This window comes from Carex rostrata, chromosome 23 (assembly GCF_964058835.1).
Source record: "Carex rostrata chromosome 23, lpCarRost1.2, whole genome shotgun sequence".
NCBI lineage: Eukaryota > Viridiplantae > Streptophyta > Magnoliopsida > Poales > Cyperaceae > Carex > Carex rostrata.
The window spans coordinates 3,334,277-3,353,145 of record NC_135940.1 but is presented as its reverse complement, the minus strand read 5'-3'; the positions used below and the strand labels follow the sequence as shown (position 1 = coordinate 3,353,145).

At 31.5% G+C, this 18,869-nt stretch overlaps 2 protein-coding genes across 2 annotated transcripts; one reads left to right on the top strand and one right to left on the bottom strand.

The window, feature by feature from the left end:
- The first annotated feature begins 7,193 nt into the window (after window positions 1–7,193).
- Window positions 7,194–10,382, top strand: LOC144574939 (nifU-like protein 3, chloroplastic). Its single transcript, XM_078325043.1, has 3 exons — window positions 7,194–7,508; window positions 7,871–8,160; window positions 9,502–10,382. Exons 1-3 carry the CDS (start codon window positions 7,274–7,276, stop codon window positions 9,691–9,693), a joined length of 717 nt encoding a protein of 238 aa, XP_078181169.1. The 5' UTR covers window positions 7,194–7,273; the 3' UTR covers window positions 9,694–10,382.
- A 4,949-nt stretch (window positions 10,383–15,331) lies between these two features.
- Window positions 15,332–17,637, bottom strand: LOC144574858 (GDSL esterase/lipase WDL1-like). Its single transcript, XM_078324940.1, has 6 exons — window positions 17,352–17,637; window positions 16,367–16,444; window positions 16,088–16,228; window positions 15,897–15,973; window positions 15,647–15,796; window positions 15,332–15,556 (listed from the first exon to the last, which is right to left on the bottom strand). Exons 1-6 carry the CDS (start codon window positions 17,460–17,462, stop codon window positions 15,340–15,342), a joined length of 774 nt encoding a protein of 257 aa, XP_078181066.1. The 5' UTR covers window positions 17,463–17,637; the 3' UTR covers window positions 15,332–15,339.
- Between the last annotated feature and the right edge of the window lie 1,232 nt (window positions 17,638–18,869).

Sequence of the window (18,869 nt, the reverse complement as noted above, 5' to 3'; positions counted from 1 at the left end):
ATCATATCTTATGTTTTATATTTTCGTTTTTCAAGTTCAAATTATTGATCCGAACCACTCAACATGATATCCATACTAAAATATACTTGAGCGGTTCGGATCATCAATTTTATTTTTGAAAATAAAGATAGAAAATATAATGTATAATGAGATATTAAAACCATTCTCATTGAGTTTTTATAGAAATATTGGATATTACATATTACAATGCTTTTATGAACAAAAATAGCTACTTTAAAATTTATATGGACAGTAGAAATTCTCCCTAAAAATATTACTGATTTAATTAGCGGCACAATTTTTTTTTAAATGATACTGATAAAAAAAAAAATCGGTCCAAACGCTGTATTCTAAACTTTTGGAAGTGGACCCACTACACGTGGCGGGGCCGAGAATTTTTTATTGGTAGAAAATATTAAAAAGTAAGAGAGAAATAGAAATAGTATTGTTAGAATTTTATCAGTAGAAAAATGAGTAATATAAAAAGAGTGAGTCTATGGTACTATGCATATTACGATTTGGCACCGTGCTACGGCTTTATATTCGAGTTTTCAAATTCTAACGGTCGATCCGAACCGTTCATCTTGTTCTCCATATTAATATGTGTTTGGAGACCAAATTTTACATTTTTTGAAATTTTTTTACTATTTTTTGAAATTTATTGAAAATCACTGTTTTTGGATGGTCCAGAATTTTCAGATCAAGTGATTTTCTAAATATCTAAAAAAATAGTAAATTTTTTTTAAAAAAATGTAAAATTTGGTCTCCAAACACATATTAATATGGAGAACAAGATGAATGGTTCGGATCGACCGTTAAGATTTGAAAACTCGAATTTAGAGCCGTAATACGGTGCCAAATCGTAATATGCATAGTACCATAGACTCACTCATATAAAAACTGATTTGTGGCATCATTTTCGTGATAATGTAGAATATGGACTCAACTTTTGTATCTATATGAATAAAAGATAAAGTTTAGATCGGTACACATTTTAGATTGGTACAATCTTTTTATGCATTAGAAAACGAGCGCACTCGTTGTGTTTCTCTCACTACTTTTTTTAATAATTTCTACCAATAAAAAATCCTTGGCGGGGCCACTGGGAACTTTTGAAATCTGGCATTACATGGACGGATGGACCGTAGCCTGAAATTTTTGCAATTTACTATGTTGCCCTTTGTGAAGATTCCCACTAAGCAGCTTTTCCCTTTTGGTATCAATTGTTAGTCTATTACTACGGCTTGTCCATGAAGACAAGGGCATTTTTGTAGATAATTAATTAATGAATTAATGATTTGCAATTTGCATTGCTTTTATGTATATATATTTTTTAAATGAGTATGGCTAATATAACATTATTGTCATTTCAGTCTATATAACACCAACTTCAAAACCTATCAAATCGAGTTCAAATGGTGAATCCAAACCGTTCAAACTAATTTACTTTATGAGTGATGCGTTTACATACCAACTTTTTATATTTTCGAGTTATTTTAGTATCAAATCTAGGGGCAAAAAAATTGAAAAATGAATGCATTAAAATTAACTTAAAAACTCACACATTTGACCGCTTGACTTATACCAAATAAACTTAAAAACTTATAAATTTTACATATAAACGCACAACTAATGAAGTAGATCGGTTTGAACGGTTTGGATTCATCATTTGAACTCGATTTGATAGATTTTGGAGTTGGTGTTATATAGACTGAAATGACACTGATGTTATATTAGCCATACTCTTTTTAAATTATGTATTTTCTCTAAAATATATTTAACATTTTAATTTTAAGAATGATCACATTTATCCAATTTATTATCTTTTCTATTAAAACTAATTTTATATTTACAAAGTTTTCATTTCAATTCTTCATTGAAATATAAGAAACGTGGCTTGTGTAAGAAAAATAATCTGTTTTTTAATTGGCCAATTTAAGAGGATAAATGAGTTATTTTTCTGCTTGTGTATGTTTAAATGTCATTGTGTGTGTCATAATTAAAAAAATTAAATCATGTCTTCAAAAAAAAAATAACGCCCTATTGATTAAGTGACATTTGATTCTTTCAAAAGCTTTGTGAACGATCTATATATATAGCATCAATTTTCACTTAAATAGGACAGAAATTAAAGTGTTACACGCATTTGAATTTGCCATAATATTTTGCAGAAAAGAGGGGAAAAAAAGACAGAGAGGAGATCTAGGAGCGATATTCAAACCCTAGTAAGTCATGCATGGAGAATTTTTTCACACAACTATGCTAAGTACACTTATTATCAATAGATCAAACATTTTAAATTAGTATTATACTTACAGAGACACTGGCAGTCCGGTATGTCACAATATATATATATATATATATATATATATATATATATATATAGAGTATAGCTGAATTGCTACCGGTAGCACTTCGACCTAAGTGCTTACGGGGTCATATCTTCGTATTTGATGTTCAAACAATAAATTCAAATGGTTAGATGTTCAATCTATATTAAAATGTGCTTGAAGACCAAATTTTATATCTGTTGAAATTTTTTTACTATTTATTAAGATGGTTTGAAATTGCTGTTTTTTAATGGTGCAAAATTTTAATAAAAACAACGATTTTCAAACCATCTTAATAAATTTATGCTTTATTATACCTGCCCGTACCCGTGCCCGTGCCCGTACCCCTATACCCGTACCCCTATATAAATTTGTAAAACAAGGTGTAAAGCATAATTGGATGCTCGTTAATTTATTACATGCCAATAACACTTTCAACGCATGTTGTGCGTGTGTGGGTGGGCTTCTTTCTGTTATATTCTTCATTGAATTTTTTTTTAAAATACTGGTGGACAAACCAATTTCCTATCTAAGTTCAGTACATATTTTATGAATTTTTAACTAACTATTTTTGTCTACTAGCTAGATAGATCGGTTTCATTGAATCCATCTATCTATGCAAAACGATTTTATATATGTTCTTTGACAAGTAAACATTTTTAATTTTCTTCGATTGCATGTTTGGTGCAATTAAAGGTAATTTATCCGAGGTAATAGTACAATAATTGATTTCCAAGATATTGCGTGATTTATTGAAATTATTAATTTTTTTTTGGCTAGAGTGTCTTACAACTGCACAACTTCAAAAAGAGATGATATTTATATTCTCTGCTCACATTACTTATATATATATATATATATATAGAGGAGGGTTCAAAACCACCCAAATTTTTGTGCACCCAAATGCACCCTATCTTTTTTCTCTGTTTTCAAAGTCCGAATAGTCAATCTGAACCATTAGATGCGATCTATATATTAAGATGTGCTTGGAGACCAAATTTTGCATTTTTTGAATTTTTTTTATTATTTATTAAGCCACTTTGAAAATCGCTGATCCAATGGTCCAGAAAATGTAAAATCGGCGATTTTCAAAGTGGCTTAATAAATAGTAAAAAAATTTCAAAAAATATAAAATTTGGTCTCCAAGCACATCTTAATATATAGATCGCATCTAACGGTTCGGATTGACTATTCGGACTTTGAAAACAGAGAAAAAGAATTTGAAAGATAGAGTACATTTGGGTGCACAAAAATTTGGGTGCATTTGAACCCTCCTCATATATATATAGGAGTATGGCTAAATTGCTACCGGTAGCACTTCAACCTAAGTGCTTATGAGGTCAAATTTTAGTATTTAATGTTCAAACAACAAATCCAAACCGTTAGATATTCAATCTATATTAAAATGTGCTTGGAGACCAAATTTTACATTTTTTGAAATTTTTTTACTATTTATTAAGATGGTTTGAAAATCGCTGTTTTTATTAAAATTCTGCACCATTAAAAAACAGCGATTTTCAAACCATCTTAATAAATAGTAAAAAAAAATTCCAAAAACTGTAAAATTTGGTCTCCAAGCACATTTTAATATAGATTGAACATCTAACGGTTTGGATTTGTTGTTTGAACATCAAATACTAAGATATGACCCCGTAAGCACTTAGATCGAAGTGCTACCGGTAGCAATTTAGCCCCGATTTTTTTATTTATATCCAAAAATATATATAAATTAAAAAACTAACCCAACTGCCTGTTAATTTCCAAATCTACCCAAACTGGAAAAAAAATTTTCCGGAATAAATTTTTCCGGATTTAGGATTTTTTTTTTTCCTAAATCCTGAATAATTTTTTCCGGAATTAGGATTTTTTTTTTTTAGGAAATTTTTTTTCATTTTTCAGTTTTTATTTATAATTTATTTATTTATTGTATTGAAGTATTACAAATATTTAATATATTTTTTAAAAAATAGATGGAATACGATATAATTTGATTTATTCGAACGACTGCTACAAATAATCTGGATTAACATTTTTCATGCCGGATTTTTTACTGCCGTAAGAAAAAATAATATAATATAATATATGTATATGTAGAGTAAAACTAGGGTGCTCTTAAGCTCACCAAATTTTTGGTGAGCTTAACTCTAAAACTCATCAAATCGATTTCAAATGACGAATCTGAACCGTTGAAACCCGCCTACCTTACGTGTGATGCATCTACATGTGAAATTTTTAAACATTCGAATTAATTTAGTATAAAGTCAAGCGGTCAAAAACGTTCAAAAAATGAATGCACTAAAATTAATTTATTAACCTTCTAATTTTGACCGCTTGACTTTATACTAAATTAATTCGAATATTTAAAAATTTCACATGTAGATGCATCACACGTAAGGTAGGCGGGTTTCAACGGTTCAGATTCGTCATTTGAAATCGATTTGATAAGTTTTAGAGTCAAGCTCACCAAAACTTTGGTGAGCTTAAGAGCACTCTAGCTCTACTCTGTATATGTATATATAATATAACATATGTATATATATGTATATAGAGTAAAGCTAATATACACTTAAGTGTACCGTACTCTTAAGTTTAGGCCGTTCGATTTCTTTAAAAGTCGTGTAGATTCTTTAAAAGTCGTGATAGCACGACTTTTAAAGAAATCGAACGACCTAAACTTAAGAGTACTGTACACTTAAGTGTATATTAGCTTTACTCTATCTATATATAATATAAGAGGAGGGTTCCAATGCCTCATATTTTATATTTTTGTTTTCAAAGTCCAAATTGTCGATTCGAACCGTTCAATAAAATATTTATACTAAAATATTCATGGAGATGAAATTTTATATTTTTTGGATTTTTTTGCTATTTAAAAATATTTATACTAAAATATGCACATTTTAAAATATACATATAATATAATATATGTATATGTATATGTATATATAATATAATATATTTTTTAAGATGGGTAGAAAATCACTGTTTTATGAACGGTTCAAAAACAGTGATTTTGTACCTATCTTAAAAAATAGCAAAAAAAAAAAATCCAAAAAATATAAAATTTCATCTCCATGCATATTTTAGTATAAATATTTTATTGAACGGTTCGGATCGACAATTTGGACTTTGAAAACGAAAATATAAATTATGAGGTATGAAAAAAATGAGGCATTGGAACCCTCCTCTCATATACATATACATATACATATACATATACATATATTATATTATATTATTTTTTCTTACGGCCGTAAAAAATTCGGCATGGAAAATGTTGATCCGGATTATTTGTAGCAGTCGTTCGAATAAATCAAATTATATAGTATTCCATCTATTTTTTTAAAAATATATTAAATATTTGTAATACTTCAATACAATAAATAAAAACTGAAAAATGAAAAAAAATTTCCTAAAAAAAAAAAAAATCCTAATTCCGGAAAAAATTATTCCGGATTTAGGAAAAAAAAAATCCTAAATCCGGAAATTTTTTTTCCGGAAATTGGTATTGAAACCGGAAATTTTTTTTCCGGATTGGATAGATTTGAAAATTAATAGGCAGTTGAGTTAGTTTTTTAAATTTATATATTTTTTTGAATATAAATAAAAAAATCGGAATTTAGCCATACTCTCTATATATATATTTCATATGTTATGGAACTTTTTTTTTTATGACAATTTCCATGTTCCTTTGCCATGACAGGTACATTGTAGTTATCTCACCTATGCAATCTCTTAACGTGAGGCTATTCATATTTATAGCAGCCTGCTTAATTAGATTCACAGTCACTGTAAGATTAGCGTCATATTTAAACGAGCGGTTCGGACTCGATCACTCTACACCCTATCACACCTTAATGGATCGGAATTCACATTCTTCTTCATCATTTCCAGTACAAAGAGAATATACATATACATACAGAATCATAACGCCAACAACAAAAGCAACTTCCAAAATGATTCATATATCTGAGGTGGATAATTTCATGTTTCTAATGAAATTAGTCTGAAGGAAATGGGGCTATATGCCTATATATATATATATGATTGTACTGAGACAGGGATTTTCTCCAAATTCAGTTGCCAGATAACTGGTATATTATAAATTTGACCTAATGCGACCTGCTTCACTGATTGGTCCACTGGCACAGTCAAAACTCAAATTAAATCTGATTACAACCATTTCTGTCAAGGCACACTGGCAAAATCAATCTTAAGCCTCCACACAGTACCAGATAAATAAAAATGCTTTTATTAAATGTAAAACGGTAATACTCGAATTGTTCATACATAAACTTGCATGAGAAAGCTAATTAAGTTATATCAAAATCGGCACCTTTTTTTTTTTTTTTTTTTTTTCTAAAATCTGCACTACACTGAGGGTCTGCTTTTTTGCTCTTTCTGAGATAGTTTTGAGCTTAGGCTGCAATTTCACAAACATTGTATTTGCTCAAGGATCCAACAGTGATCGATGTGAAGGTTAATAGGTTATTAATACATTTGTTATCGTACATAAAATTTGATAATTCTTATTTCAAAACTGACAAATGTTATTCCCCAATAAACGCTAGTCTAGGGATGAAAAACGCTGCTGTCGAATTTTATTCCATATATGGCTACGCTATCTTCGGATCGAGACATCCAAACACATATTAATATAAAATTTAATAAGAGTTACATTAGATCCAGACATCCAGCAAAGTTATCTACGGCTACGCTATCTTCGGGAAATTATTTTAACAGAGTAATTTTAGCTTCATGCAGCGCAAAACCATATGCAACGCCGTTTTGATATATAGTCTGTGCGCTGCATGAAGCTAAAACTACTCTATTAAAATCTTTACCCCTATCTTCTCCATAGGCACCTCTGCACTTCTCATTTCGAATCTCTTCTCTTTCCAATTCTGACTTCGCTCTCAGTTCGCCTCGCCTCGCCTCGCCTCATGTCTGATACAGTGAGAATCTTGTCAGAAGACCTAATTTCCAGAAATAACATACAAGGGCGAGTAAATTGGATCAGTACCGGTTCGTCACCGGTATATTCCGGTCTAGCTGGGTCGCGTATCCGACTAGGGATGTGTCGAGTTTCCAAACCCTGTATGAAATCTCATCTCAGAGCTTCTACAGGGTTTACTGACATCATACTGTCACCAATTCCCTCGAGAAGAAGAAAAAGAGGTAATACCAACTTACAAATTTACTCAATTTACTGTTCTAAATTTCAAAAACTCACAAATTTAGACAATTTATTGCATTTTCTTGTAAAACTAATTCTAAATGTATAAAATAAAATAGGCAATTAATTGGGTAAATTTGTGAGTTTTTAAATTTAGAAGGGTAAATATGATATTACGAATTGTAGAGGGGAAATACGTAATTTCAAGGTTTTTAGGGGTATACATGAAATCCCCCCTTTCTATAAACCTGATTGTCTTGATTCAGTTGATTCAAGTCAAAAGAATGGCAAACTATAATTGAATAATCTGGTGCCATTATTGCCATACCAATTAATTCTCCGGTGAAATAATTAATTAGTGCAGCATGGGAATTGCGGGTTCTTCCGTTAACCGAGGAGAATGTAGAGACAGTGTTAGATGAGGTGCGGCCGAGTCTGATGGCCGATGGAGGCAATGTAGCATTGCACGAAATAGATGGGTTAGTGGTGGTGTTAAAATTGCAAGGGGCATGCGGGTCGTGCCCCAGTTCCACTATGACGCTCAAGATGGGCATAGAGACACGGCTCCGGGATAAGATTCCGGAGATCGAGGCGGTAGAGCAGATTGCAGATACTGAAACCGGGCTTGATCTCAATGCCGAAAATGTTGACAAGGTTAGAACTTAGAAACTTAGAATAATTGGGCCAAAAAGTATTTTTGGTGCCGATTTAGATGCATGAGGCAGTATTTAATATAAAATGGGTTGCTTTATGATTCATGCTGAACAGTTTAGATTTTGTACAGATCAACTTAAAATTTGAGATATCTTACGGGATGTGAATTCCCATAAATCCTGACAATGGTAGTAGTGTTTGCACATGCAATTGGGAGGTCAAAATCCAAGAAAATATTATTTGGACTAGTTCTTAACCAATTTAATTTTCCAAATTATAGTTAAAGTTGATAGCAATACCAGTAGGTTCAGTATCTTTTACATCAAATTTGGTACCAGTAATCTCTAAATGCTACCATAAACTGGGTCCGTATTCAACTTTTCAGCTGATGTCAAACCGGGCCAAAAAGTATTTTTGGTGCCTATATAGATGCACGGGGCAGTGTCTATATGACATGGGTTGCTTTAAGATTTGTGCTGTATGATTCAGATTTTGTACTGATCAAGTCAAAATTTGAGGATATCTTAGGGCATGCGAATTGTTGTTGGATTGGAAGGGAAATAAAAATATTGTTTTACCAGTAAGAAACAGTACTGTGTTGGTTACTTTCTGAACAGTTGACTAATTATCCAAATTTGGCCTCATGACAACTAAGCCCCATTGAGTTGTATTCAATTAAGCTTCAAATGTGAGTTAAATCGTGTTTATAAGAGTCTGTATCCTCTGAGATATCTCAAATTTTCAATTTATCCAGAGACATGCCAACTCTATTCGGAATACAGGGACCAGTATTATTGTGCTTTGAGATTCGTGCAGAAAGTATTTGAAAAATTCAGTTTTTCCACATATCAACTCAAAGTTTGAGATATCTCAGGATGCGAATTCTGTTTATACAACTCTTTAAAGAGAGTTAAAACTAGTGAAGGTCAAGTTAAAATCTCAGTTACCCAATTTCTAATTGCACGATTAAGACGAGAAAACACGTCAAAAGGTGGACAAATAAATGGACACTGGAGGATACGCATATAGTCATGGGTCCAGATCCTCTAAAGTAACTCAAAGTTTTAGTTTGAATCCGGACCGTCCGATCAGAATCTTGGCTAATTCGGTCCAAGTTAGAATTTACGAGTCTATTTAATATTTGTGCAGATTCTGATCGTATGGTTTGGATTCAAACTCAAACTATGAGTTTAGGGGATCCAAATATTACAGTCACCGGGTACCAATACAATATGGTTAAACTAGGACGACATAACCTTAAATGTTAGCTACAAATGGTTTATTGTGCTTTGTTAATTTGTTAAAAAAAAATCATGCAGTTCCCTGTTTTAATTTTTTCAGGTTTTGGATGAAATCAGACCGTATCTTTCTGGTACAGGAGGAGGTACGTTAGAGCTAGTTCAGATCAATGGTTATGTGGTTCAAGTTCGAATCACTGGCCCGGCCGCTGGAGTAATGACAGTAAGAGTTGCTGTAACACAAAAGTTAAGGGAAAAGATCCCTTCTATTGGAGCTGTTCAATTAACCGAGTAGTAACATTAAATCTTGAGTGAGGCTATGGTATTATGCATAGTGCGGATTGGTCCGTAATATGGATGAATATCTCCGTTTTAAAGCCCAAACAGTCTATTTGAACCATTGCAGATGACATCCATATGAAAATGTTCTTGTAGATCAAATTTTACATTTTTAATTACTTTTTACTTTTTAGATAGGTAAAAAATTAGTTGATCTAAAAATTCTAGACCATTCAAAAGTAGTAATTTTCTTTCTACCTTAAAAAATAGTGAAAAAATTTCAAAAAATGTAAAATTTAGTCTGCAAGTACTTTTTTCATATGGAGATCATGTTGAACGGTTCAAATTGACTATTTGAACTTTGAAAATGAAGATATTGATTTATAGTACGAACCAATCTGCGCTATGCATAGTACCACAGCCTCACTCTTTAAATCTTTGCAAACCCCTGTAAAGAAAACAGTGCATTCGATGACAGAGTTGAGATTTTCAGTGATTCAGGCAACTGAGTATTGACTGGTTTGTGAAGGAGCACTTTCAAGCATAGAAACTTCAAATCAAATGATTGGAATTCAATTTTGATAATTCAATATTGCCAAACAGTAGTACAGAAAATATTGTTGTAACATTTATTTACAGGAATGACCTATCTTCTCTTGACTAATATCAAATGATGAGTATAAAACTGAGGCATTTCTAATTTTGTACAAATTTCTATTGGAAAACATCATCTCTTGGAAATACAAAATCAATTTGAGTGAGTCTATGGTACTATGCATATCATGGGTTGTTACCGTGCTACGGCTCTATATTCGAGTTTTCAAATCCTAACGGTCGATCCGAACCGTTCATCTTGTTCTCCATATTAATATGTGTTTGGAGACCAAATTTTACATTTTTTTGAAATTTTTTTACTATTTTTTTAGATATTTAGAAAATCTCTTGATCTGAAAATTCTGGACCATCCAAAAACAGTGATTTTCAATAAATCTAAAAATATAGTAAAAAATTTTCAAAAAATGTAAAATTTGGTCTCCAAACACATATTAATATGGAGAACAAGATGAACGGTTCGGATCGACCGTTAGGGTTTGAAAACTCGAATATAGAGCCGTAGCACGGTAACAAATCGTAATATGCATAGTACCATAGACTCACTCTACAAATTTTCTCTATTTTCTCTGATATTATACAATCATGTGCAGTAGATTTCATTTTAGTGCTTCATAAAGCCCTAAATCCTACAATCAGAACTATTATGCCCCCATTAATGCATAGTAATGTATATAAGTGTTGTGTCATGACTAGTCACTCTGTGACTTGGGTGCCATGTCGTGTCATAATCAAGTTAGATTTTTATGTGTCGTGTTGTCCCTTGACCAAATTTTGAGGAAAGGTCATGAAACGTTAATCACGCTATGCATATGTGTCGTCTTCAAATGTCATTGGTTATATTTGTCATGATTGATCACATTTAAGTACTTTTTTTTTGTAATTTAAGTTAGTTTATTCAAAATTTGCCATTCGATAATGATCTAATGGTCCTTATCACACATAATCACAAATAACTCGTGTGATCACTTGACATGTTGTGCCGTGACCATACTAGTTCGTGTGCATTGTTGTGCCAGTTTTTCAAAAGATGGTCACGACATGTAAAAGCTACATGCGTTGTGACAAAACTGTACTGTGCTGTGACGTATCCGATCATGGTGCTGACTTTTACATCCCTATTAATGCACTATAAGCCAGACAGTACTGTTCGAAATGTCCGGCCGATTTTTCTTATTGTAATTTATTTAGTCAGTAGAAAATTTAGAAATATTGTTTTCAAAATAGACATTTTTTTATTCGAAGATGTGAAATTATTTGTCCATAATATTAGATGTGGATAGAAAGTAAGATATACGTTTTACACAATCGCATGAGGATTTAATATTTAAATTGATTACGGGAATTTTAAAAGCCAATTTATTTTTACCTATTTTTAAAAATATTTTATTAAAAATAACTATGTTTTAATTTTTTTTTTAAATACTCAAACTGCTGAAAAAATCTATGGTTTGGGCTTCTTCTTCTTTTTTTTTTTTTTTTTTTTTGCTTTTTTAATAATTCTGCAGCTTGGGGTGTTTTTATTTTTATTTTTATAAACTCATTTGTTTATAATATATGTATATGAGAAGGGTTAAAATGCACTCTCTTTTTGTGCTCCTAACGTGCATCCTCCCCTCATATTTTCATTTTCAAAATTTAAATAGTTGATTTGAACCTTTCAGCGTATTCTTCATATTAAAATGTGCTTGAAGACCAAATTTTACATTTTTTTTAGAATTTTTTTTACTATTTTTTCAGAATTTTTGATTGAACAATAATAAAAAATTCAGCAAAGTCATGATTTTCAAAAATTCTGAAAAAAATAGTAAAATTTTTCCAAAAAATGTAAAATTTGGTCTCTAAGCACATTTTAATATAAAGAACACGTTGAAAGGTTCGAATTGACTATTTGAACTTTGAAAATGAAGATATGAGGGGAGGGTGCACGTTAGGAGCACAAAAAGGAGGGTGCATTTTAACCCTCCTCTATGTATATATATGTATATGTATATGTATATGTATATGTATATGTATATATAATATAAGATCTGTGATTCAAAAAAATAGTTTTTTTTTATAAACTCATTTGTTTGGTAACTTGCTTTTTTACATATATGTATATACATATATTATATATACATATATTATATATACATAAATTATATATACATATACATAGAGTACGGCTAACGCGCTTCCTCTAGCATATGGGTCGAAATGCTTCCGGTGGAAATTTGAAATTTCAAAATCCAAAAAGTCGATCTGAACCGTTCATCTTCTTCTCCATATTAATATCTACTTGGAGACCAAATTTTACATTTTTCTGAAATTTTTTACTATTTATTAAGCCACTTTGAAAATCGCTGATCCAACGGTGGCTTAACAAAACAGTAAAACCATTGGATCAGCGATTTTCAAAGTGGCTTAATAAATAGTAAAAAATTTCAGAAAAATGTAAAATTTGGTCTCCAAGCAGATATTAATATGGAGAAGAAGATGAACGGTTCAGATCGACTTTTTGGATTTTTAAATTTCAAATTTCCACCGGAAGCATTTTGACCCATATGCTAGAGGAAGCGCGTTAGCCGTACTCCATATACATATATTACATATACATATATACATATAGAGATGGGCTATGGTGCATTGCAATGTATAGACTCTTTTGTACATTGGACTATAAATCACCGGATTCAAAGTTCAAATGACCGATCCAAACCGTTCATCTTGTTCTCCATATTAATATGTGTTTCGAGACCAAATTTTACATTTTTTGAAATTTTTTTACTATTTTTTTAGATTTATTGAAAATCGATGTTTTCAGACAAATCTGGACCATAAAAAAACAGCGATTTTGAATAAATCTAAAAAAATAGTAAATTTTTTTAAAAAAATGTAAAATTTGGCCTCCAAATACATATTAATATGAAGAACAAGATTAACGGTTTGGATCGGTTATTTGTACTTTGAATCCGGTGATTTATAGTCCAATGTACAAAAGATGTTATACATTGCAATACACCATAGCCCAACTCTATACATATACACATATTATATATACATATATACATATACATATATTATAAAAAAATGAATTTATAAAAAAAAAACATTCCAAGCCGTAGAAAAAATCTGCAGCTTGGGTTAGTTAAAAAAGACAAAAAAAGAAAAGAAAGCCCAAACCGCAGATTTTTTCTGCGGTTTGAGTATTTAAAAAAATAAATCCTAAAACATGGTTATTTTTAATAAAATATATGTTTTTTTTTATATACAAGTGGGATACCTACCTGTTTCATATTGAAACAATAATAGTTCATGTAAGTTTCCTACAGGTTCCAATGCTTAAACAGCACCATTGTCCAAAAGTTTAACAGACATATAAAGGCTAATATGCTAGATACAAAAGCACTAATGACATAGGGAGTTCATAAGACCAAAATGATCACTTAAAGACTAGTACACTGAGAGCTAGAAATTTTCACAACTGGAGTCTGTAGAGCAAGACACATAGTCTTGATTGGGGAAGCTAGGAATAGAAGATTCATCCATGCTTGAGTCAACCCTGTCTCTCAGGTAGCTTGTTAGGTCTATCCTTGCGGATCCATGTTCTTCCTCGAAATCTAGGAATACCTCTTTGGATATTTGAATCTGACACTATTGTCAAATGACTTACCTGAGTCAGTGGGTAAGTGTCCATAGGAAGAATAAGAGTTAGTTTAAGATAAGTCTCATCATTTCTAATTTTGCGCCAAAAAGAAGCAAGAGAAATAATAGAAGAACCTACACTAACTAGAGAAGGAATGACACAATTCTTAAAACATAGTTTATTTCTAGATAACCAGATAGTCCAAAGGGTGGCTGCACGGATTAATTCAACTAAAAGTCTGTCTTTTAAGGGTATACAAGCATCTAGAGTCCATAATTCATCAACAGTAGTGCCAGATTTGAATGGTAAAATGACAATTAACGAACAAGTGATCAGCTGTTTCATATGCACCAAAAAAGGGGCAGTTAGGGTTACCAGTCCAACCTCTCTGATTTAAATTGGCTTTGGTCAATAATTTGTCATGTCTTAACAGCTATAAGAAAACTTTTATTTTTAATGGGATTTTTGCCTTCCAAATTGTGGTGTATTGTGTATTGTGTATTGTGCATACCACCATACTCTAGCCAATTATAAAGGGAATGAACTGTAAAGAGGCCAGTGTTTGTCCATCTCCAGATAATAAGGTCTTTTAATAAAATATTTAAAAAATGAGTAAAAATAAAAATGTCGGAAAGACCAGTGTAATTACTAACTAAATAAAAATTCAGGCCAAGAAAATAAGAGTAAAAACATTAAAACCTTGGCATTTTCCAAGCATGTATGGCGTATAATAATGACAATAAGACAATGAAATTGCCATGTCAAAATTAATGAAGTTGTTATAAAAAAAGTTATAAATTGCAACTTCATTAATGCTCAATATACATAGTTTTTTTTTTTTTTTAATGAGTGCTCCAGATCCATACTCAACACTAGAAAAATGGAAACTGTGGAAAGCATAGAAGTAAAGATGGAGACACAAATGGATAAAATCAACACACAAAGAAAATATTAAAAAAAAATGAACTTAATCAGATCTTTTTTTCTCACCATCATCTATGACAGGATAGAATGACATGAACTGCCTCACTTTTTTTTTTTATTATTTCAAACTCCCAAATAATTGCTTCATAATTCATCACCGTTTTTCATTTTCGTCCCTTGTCTCCATTATTATTATGCAGGTTCTACCTCCTTTAAATGCCATGGGGCAAATATACATTTACATTACAGAGAATCACAATTTATATGATTCTAAACTCCTCCACATAAATAAAAAATTACAAGCAGTAAAAATCATAAACATTACCATAATCAGCAATGCAAAGATAATCAAGCAGACAGGAGGATATAGATATATATATACATATGGTACAAATGGTACCAGTGAACGCATGCAAACAACTGCCATGCCCATGCATGAAAAACAATAGTGGAGGGAGGTGTTGTTCAATATATATATATCCAGGGGAGCTGTTAAAGCTAGTCCCATCGAATTTTACGGTGATAGGTCCAGTCGGACTGGTTGATGGTGGATTTACCGTCAGGAGCCACGACGTAGTAATCAGAGGGCTCTGCAAACTCCGTCGGGAGGGATTTCCAGTGCAGAGAAGGTTCCCATTTTGCGTTTTTAATCACCTTAAATATATCCCCTGCCAACAATTTGCTTGCTTCCTCCGTCAAATGTATTCCATCGCTCCTGTACGTACAAGTACTGTTACAATTTTATGATAATTCAATTTCAATTAATGGATTTTGTTAATTATATCATATCTTAGTTAGTAATTACATGATGCAGGCAGTCTCCCAGTCGTCTCGCCTCTGGATCGTGTGGAAAGCATCGATGGCTTCGATTTTCATCTCTTTGCATAGCATGATTAAAGCATCAGAGTATCTTTTGCCAACTTCATTAGTCCTTGACACGTTGGTAAGTGCACCTCTGTCGATTTAAATAAAATAAAAACACGGTACTAATTACTTTTAGCTACTTAATTATGATCAAGTTTTATACTAATCGAATGATCAAGTACTTCAAGCACCTTTTGTTGTTTCGAAGAATGTTCTCGTTAACCGGAGGGCAACTGAGCATAATTAAGCGCGTCGTTTGTGAAAGACTCTGCATGCGTATATATATGTATCAGAAGCAGCTCAAGAAATTTTTACATAGCTAATTAAATCACCCATAAAATATATATGCTAATCAATACTAATTGTTTATTAAAGAAAGTACCTTTATGTGATTCGCAATTTTTCGCATGTTTTCAAGATACTCTTCAAGAGGCACATGGGGCCCAAGGCCAGACGGGTGCTTCCCGATCGAATCGTTTCCGCCAAAGTAAACTATTACTAGAGATGGCTGCACCGCTGCGTCCTAATTAAGATCAAAATGCAGAACACAAACCTCAAGTTTTAATTTGGCATTCAAATAATAATGTAACAAATCTCACTAGCTACGATCACCACATGCAAATTAAACTAACAAACAAGAAATTAATTAAAGATAATCTACCTTTGGGAAAACTTTGTCGATCACCTCAAGTGCACGTCTCGAGTTCCATCCCTGGTACCCTCGAACAACTATATCAGCCTGCCAAATGGAAAAGAAAATTCAAATAAAGGAACTTCTTATTTCTTTCTTTTGGTTGTTTTATTACTTTTATGTAGAAGAAAATTAATGATTCCTTTATTAATTCCTAGTTGAATCTATATATATTGCAAAAGCATGATATGTATGTGGTCAACTGAAAAGAAGATATACTATATCACACCATAGGCCCACTTTATCCCATTACAAATAATAACTAAGAATGTTCTCAAAATTCTAAATACAAGTGCTTATTAAACTGATGTCCTTGTCAATTAAAAGTTCATGCATGTTGTTGTAAGGAGGCTATGGACAAATTAATTAAACTCCTCATATTAATAGTAAATTATATTCTGTTCCATTATTGTGCAATAAGCAGTATGTTCATTCCTTTTTGTATAAATTATGATGTCTTTAATTAGTTTTCTTTAATATCCATTTTTGGACCAAATAATGAGGAGGGATCAAATTACACCTTTTTTGGTGATACCGAATTACGCTCTCAATTTTTAAAGTTTTCTAAGTTCAAATGTTCGATCCAAACTGTTCGACATAATGCATATATTAAAATGTGCTTGCAGATCAAACTTTACATTTTTTTCGAATTTGTTTACTATTTATTAAGTATTTAACAAAATCTCTATATTCCGACCATTGAATTTTTGTACCCATTTTAATAAATAGTAAAAAAAAAAAATGTAAAATTTGATCTGCAAGCACATTTTAACATATCCATCATATTGAATGGTTTGGATCGACTGTTTGGACTTTGAAAATATAGAGTGTAATCCGGTGTCACCAAATATATATCTATAGGATGTAAGTGGATCCCTCCTCATATATATATAATTAAACTGTGCGTGTTCGCATGTGAGAAAAAAGTTTGTGTGAGTGTGGTTGAGCACCAGACCTTGCGGGCATAGACGTCGGCTAGAATGGCGCCCCATCCACCGTTGCTAAAGCTGTATTGCACGAACGATGACCCGAACAGCGCTATCACCGGTCTCTCTGGCCCCGCCATTATATTTTTGTTGTTGTTTCGCTTAGCTTAAAACTAGCTACACCTCTCTTAGTTTTCTTTCCTCTTATATGTACATATGCACTGATGTGTATGCGTGCACATCTCTATTTATAGTAGCCATTGAATGATTCTATTGGATGTCTAAGGATAAAAGTGGATAAACTAATGCAATAATAGAGGAAAATTTTCAACCTGTCATAATTGAACAGGTGGCGCTTGTCTGGTGTGTCCCATCGTCTGGGTCTCATTATATTGCTGCTGGAGCCATGGAAATAATTACTACATAAATCATTTTGGATACATTTCACATCAATCGCGATTATTGGTGACTGGTACCCCCAAACAGCATGTACATGTGTGGCACGTGATTATGCTGTGCCATGTGGATCTAATTGAATCTCAACGCAACCGGATTCATGTGTCAGATCCAGTGCTGGCATATATAGATAGATCTGAATATCCTTGTTAATTATTATAGCAAAAAAGTAATTCATTATTTGTCTTTCTGACATGCTATCTGTCAAATAAGAGGTTCATATATATATATAGAATATATGACAAGATAGGAAGGTAAGATAGTCTAGTGTGCTTACCAAAATATAAGGTAACATGCAGGTAATAGCATGGATAAGTAGATGTGCTATTTTCATTTTTTTCTTCTTTTGATAATTCAGATTTATTTTTTATTGTTTCAACTTTTAGGTGACATGTAAGAACTGTAACATTGTCTAACTTGAAATAAAAAAGAAAAAGAAATTTACGTGATATATATAACACTATTTTTTTAATCATATTAATTAATTAAAATATGAAACAATGAAACTACGTACCTTAAGAAAATTGGGTTACTAGAAGAGTATACGCTACTTATCAAGAGCTGACAAAGTCAATATTCTTCAGTTGATGTTAAAATATTCTCCATTTGCTCTTGACCACAATTTTTTGGTTTTCTTTTTCTATTATTCAACGTAATTGGCATGACTAAGACAAAAATTAGAGAAATTTCTTATACCAAACTAAAAGTTCAAATTTACATAAATATCATTTGAATTAAAATAGTCATTTAATATTTGGAAACATAAAAAGTTTCACATTTATACTTCTAAAACTACAAAATTACATAGCCCCTCCAAAACTAAAAATATTATATGTATATACCCTTCTAAAATATAAAACTCTAGAAACGGACTTTTGAAATATCAAAATTAATTATATAATTCTCCTTTAAAATTGAAAATAGCAAGTTTAACTTTGTAAAACAACAAATTAATCCCTAATTACTTAATCAGTTAGCTTTTCCATGAAAACTAACTGTCTTAAAATTATATTTTAATCATCATCTAACCTAAGAAGTAGGTGCTATAAAAACAGTTGTAAAGTGCATCTCACTTATATAAATTGTGGCAG